The 2846-nt window shown below is 55.7% G+C and overlaps 1 protein-coding gene across 1 annotated transcript; it reads right to left on the bottom strand.

Annotated features, from left to right (window-relative positions):
• Nucleotides 1–1434: 1434 nt before the first annotated feature.
• LOC122366572 (dopamine receptor 2-like) lies at nucleotides 1435–2494 on the bottom strand. Its single transcript, XM_043338971.1, has one exon. It carries the CDS (start codon nucleotides 2482–2484, stop codon nucleotides 1435–1437), a length of 1050 nt encoding a protein of 349 aa, XP_043194906.1. The 5' UTR covers nucleotides 2485–2494.
• Between the last annotated feature and the right edge of the window lie 352 nt (nucleotides 2495–2846).

Genomic DNA, 2846 nt, shown 5'->3' with positions numbered 1-2846 from the left:
ACTATAAACAGAAATAGAACGAGCCATGTGTGCATTCATTTACTTACACATCGGTGATCGGAAATTATGTGGCCTGTGATTACGAATACGACTCACAGGAACATCTGCAGTAAACTACTAGTTGCTGACAATAAAAGGGAAAAGTTATTAGTCAAAGACGGCCGCAAAACATCATATGCGTGTTTTGTTCGAATTAAATCTAGGCTCCACTTGCGAATTCCGCTGGGACCACTGTTCACATCTGTCATAACACGCCGACTTCTCTGGCGTCAGAAGCTATGATGTCTTCTCAAACCGGCGCGAGATGCTCACAAACAGCGACAATAAATTAATACAGAGCTCCATCGTGTTTCCACCCGTCCATTTAACCCGCGAGTTGCTGGGGGGGGCGTTAAACGCCCCCACTTTTTTCGCCGGGCCATAGCATAAAAACGGCGCGCCGCAGGCGCGCCAAATTTTGGGTACCTGTAGGGAATTGATTGAAGTGTATTGTGACAAAGTTTAAAAAAAATCGGTCGGAAAATTTTTGAGATATTGAGGTTTAAGTGACGTCATGATTTCTGAGTTTTCGACCAAAAACGGCATATGTTCAAAAAATCATATAAAATCACAAAATAAACATACAGACATGCCGTGAACGCCATTAGACTGCCAATACCATGAACAATAAAATGGCTATCTTCGATTATTGATTATCGATCCGCATTTTCCAAAATCTTGAACTGAATCTTGGCAATTTCTCGTGACTTCTTCACAACCATGATACATGCATTTCTTAAATTGAACTTTTTGAGCCAAACACGTATACATATGACAAAATGAATGTCACCATCGTGTTCTACGCCCCAAATTACCCATAAAACATGTGTCACGGGCTGCGAATATCAGTTTTGATTTTCGGGGATATGTGCCTACCCGGTTGACCTGACCTTGACCCTGACCTATGCTTGACTGACCCCTACATGGAGCTGACACTCTTGTAGGCCTTATATGATGGATTGTGCACCGTTTTGACAGAGTTTATGACGAGAGCCGCCCATTGCGAAGTCCTGAAGTCCATGCCACTGAAAGCCCGATTTGAGGTGTTTGACCTGACCTTGACCTGACCTGTGACCTCAAAATTCAACTTTAAAGTACTCATCTGAAGCGTCTCGTCGCGTTCTTTCGTTTGCCGCCTCGTGCGTTTCGCTGCGCCTATTGGTTCTCGAGTTATCGGCTGGGGGCGTTTAACGCCCCCCCCCCCCCCCCCAGCAAACGGTGGGTGGCGAAATACCCCAGCAACTGCCGGGTTAATACTCTCTCCGCCCGCTAACTTTGTAATTAACTGAAATGGCTGTCGGCGTTTGCCCGACGCTCGTTGGTTGGGTTTTGCTCGACCCGGGACATCCCAAGTGTCGGGAAAGGTCAGCTCAAGAAGAGCAATCAACGAAGGACTTACCTCCGGAAGTCCTTGCTCCAGCAGGCGTAGATGACGGGGTTCATGGCCGAGTTGATCCAGCCGAGCCATGTCACTATGGCCAGCACCAGGTCCGGCTGCGAGATGCAGTCATAGCACACACCCGACAGCAGGTTCACGATAAAGAACGGCAGCCAACAGCCGATAAACACTCCCATCACGATCCCCAGCGTCTTGGCCGCCTTCCGCTCCTTGGCGAACTTCGCCAGCTTGCGGCTGAAGGAAAAGTTTTTCACGTTCTTGGCGGAGAGGTTGGCACGCGACGAACCGAATCCTCCGTCGCTGCTGCCGAGTGCGGCGCTGTCGTCGTCGTTCTCGACGCAGGTCTGGTCGAGCCGTCCGCTGCCGCCGCCGCGGTGCATCCTCAGCGTGGTCAGGCCGTGGCCGCTCCCGTTGACGCTCACCTGCTTGGAGCCCAGCTTCAGACAGCGCATCTGCTCGGTGGCCGCCCGGTAGATGCGGAAGTAGACGATCAGCATCATGGCGAGCGGACCGTAGAACGAGATCACCGACGAGAAGGCCAGGTAGCCGATGTTGTCGGTGAAGACGCACGTGCCCTCCGGGGAAGGGCTCGAGACGGCGCGCCACCAGGCGATGGCCGGGAAGGAGATGAGGCTGGAGCACACCCAGACCAGCGCGATGAGCGCGCAGGCCGTCCGCTCCGTCATCTTGTTGGGGTAGGTGAACGGGTCGCGGATGGCCCAGTAGCGGTCCAGCGAGATGACGCACAGGTTCAGGATGCTGGCCGTCGAGCCGAGCACGTCGAAGCTGTGCCAGAGGTCGCACCAGACGGGGCCGAACATCCAGAAGCCGTCGGTGGCCACCAGCGAGGCGCCGAACGTCATCACGAACGCGCCGACGATGGTGTCCGACACGGCCAGCGACATAACAAAGTAGTTGGTCACCGTGTGCAGCACGCGCTCGCGCACCACCGCCACGATCACCAGCACGTTGCCGAGGATGACGAAGATGCAGAAGCAGTAGAGAGCCACCGCCAGCACCAGGTTGTGCGCGTCCAGCGGCGGCATCGCCAGCTCCGAGTCGTTACCGGCGCCGCTCAGGTTCGAGAATACCACGTCCATCGGAGCCGACGGCGGGTCGTCGGGCGCGCCCGGCGGCGGCGGCGGCGGCCCGGTGGGCGCTCGCTCGGACGCGGCCATGTCTGTCGGCCGTCGCCGGCACCACTGACGGCCAGCCGGCCGGCCCGGCCTGTCGGCGGCGGCGGCGCGCGCGGCGACGCGCGGGTGTGCGAGTGGAGGGGAGGGTGGAGGAGACCCACACAGGCCGGCGGTGGTGTCAACTCCACTGGAGACACCGTGGGGACCGCAGTGATGTCCGGTGATGCTCCAAAAACTTCGTAAACTTTCGTAAAATCTATTGTATTTTCGTG

Source organism: Amphibalanus amphitrite, unplaced genomic scaffold (assembly GCF_019059575.1).
Source record: "Amphibalanus amphitrite isolate SeventyFive unplaced genomic scaffold, NRLGWU_Aamphi_draft 000816F_arrow, whole genome shotgun sequence".
In the NCBI taxonomy this organism is placed as follows: Eukaryota; Metazoa; Arthropoda; class Thecostraca; order Balanomorpha; family Balanidae; genus Amphibalanus; species Amphibalanus amphitrite.
Note: the sequence above shows the minus strand (reverse complement) of the source record. Positions and strands in the feature narration are given on the sequence as shown.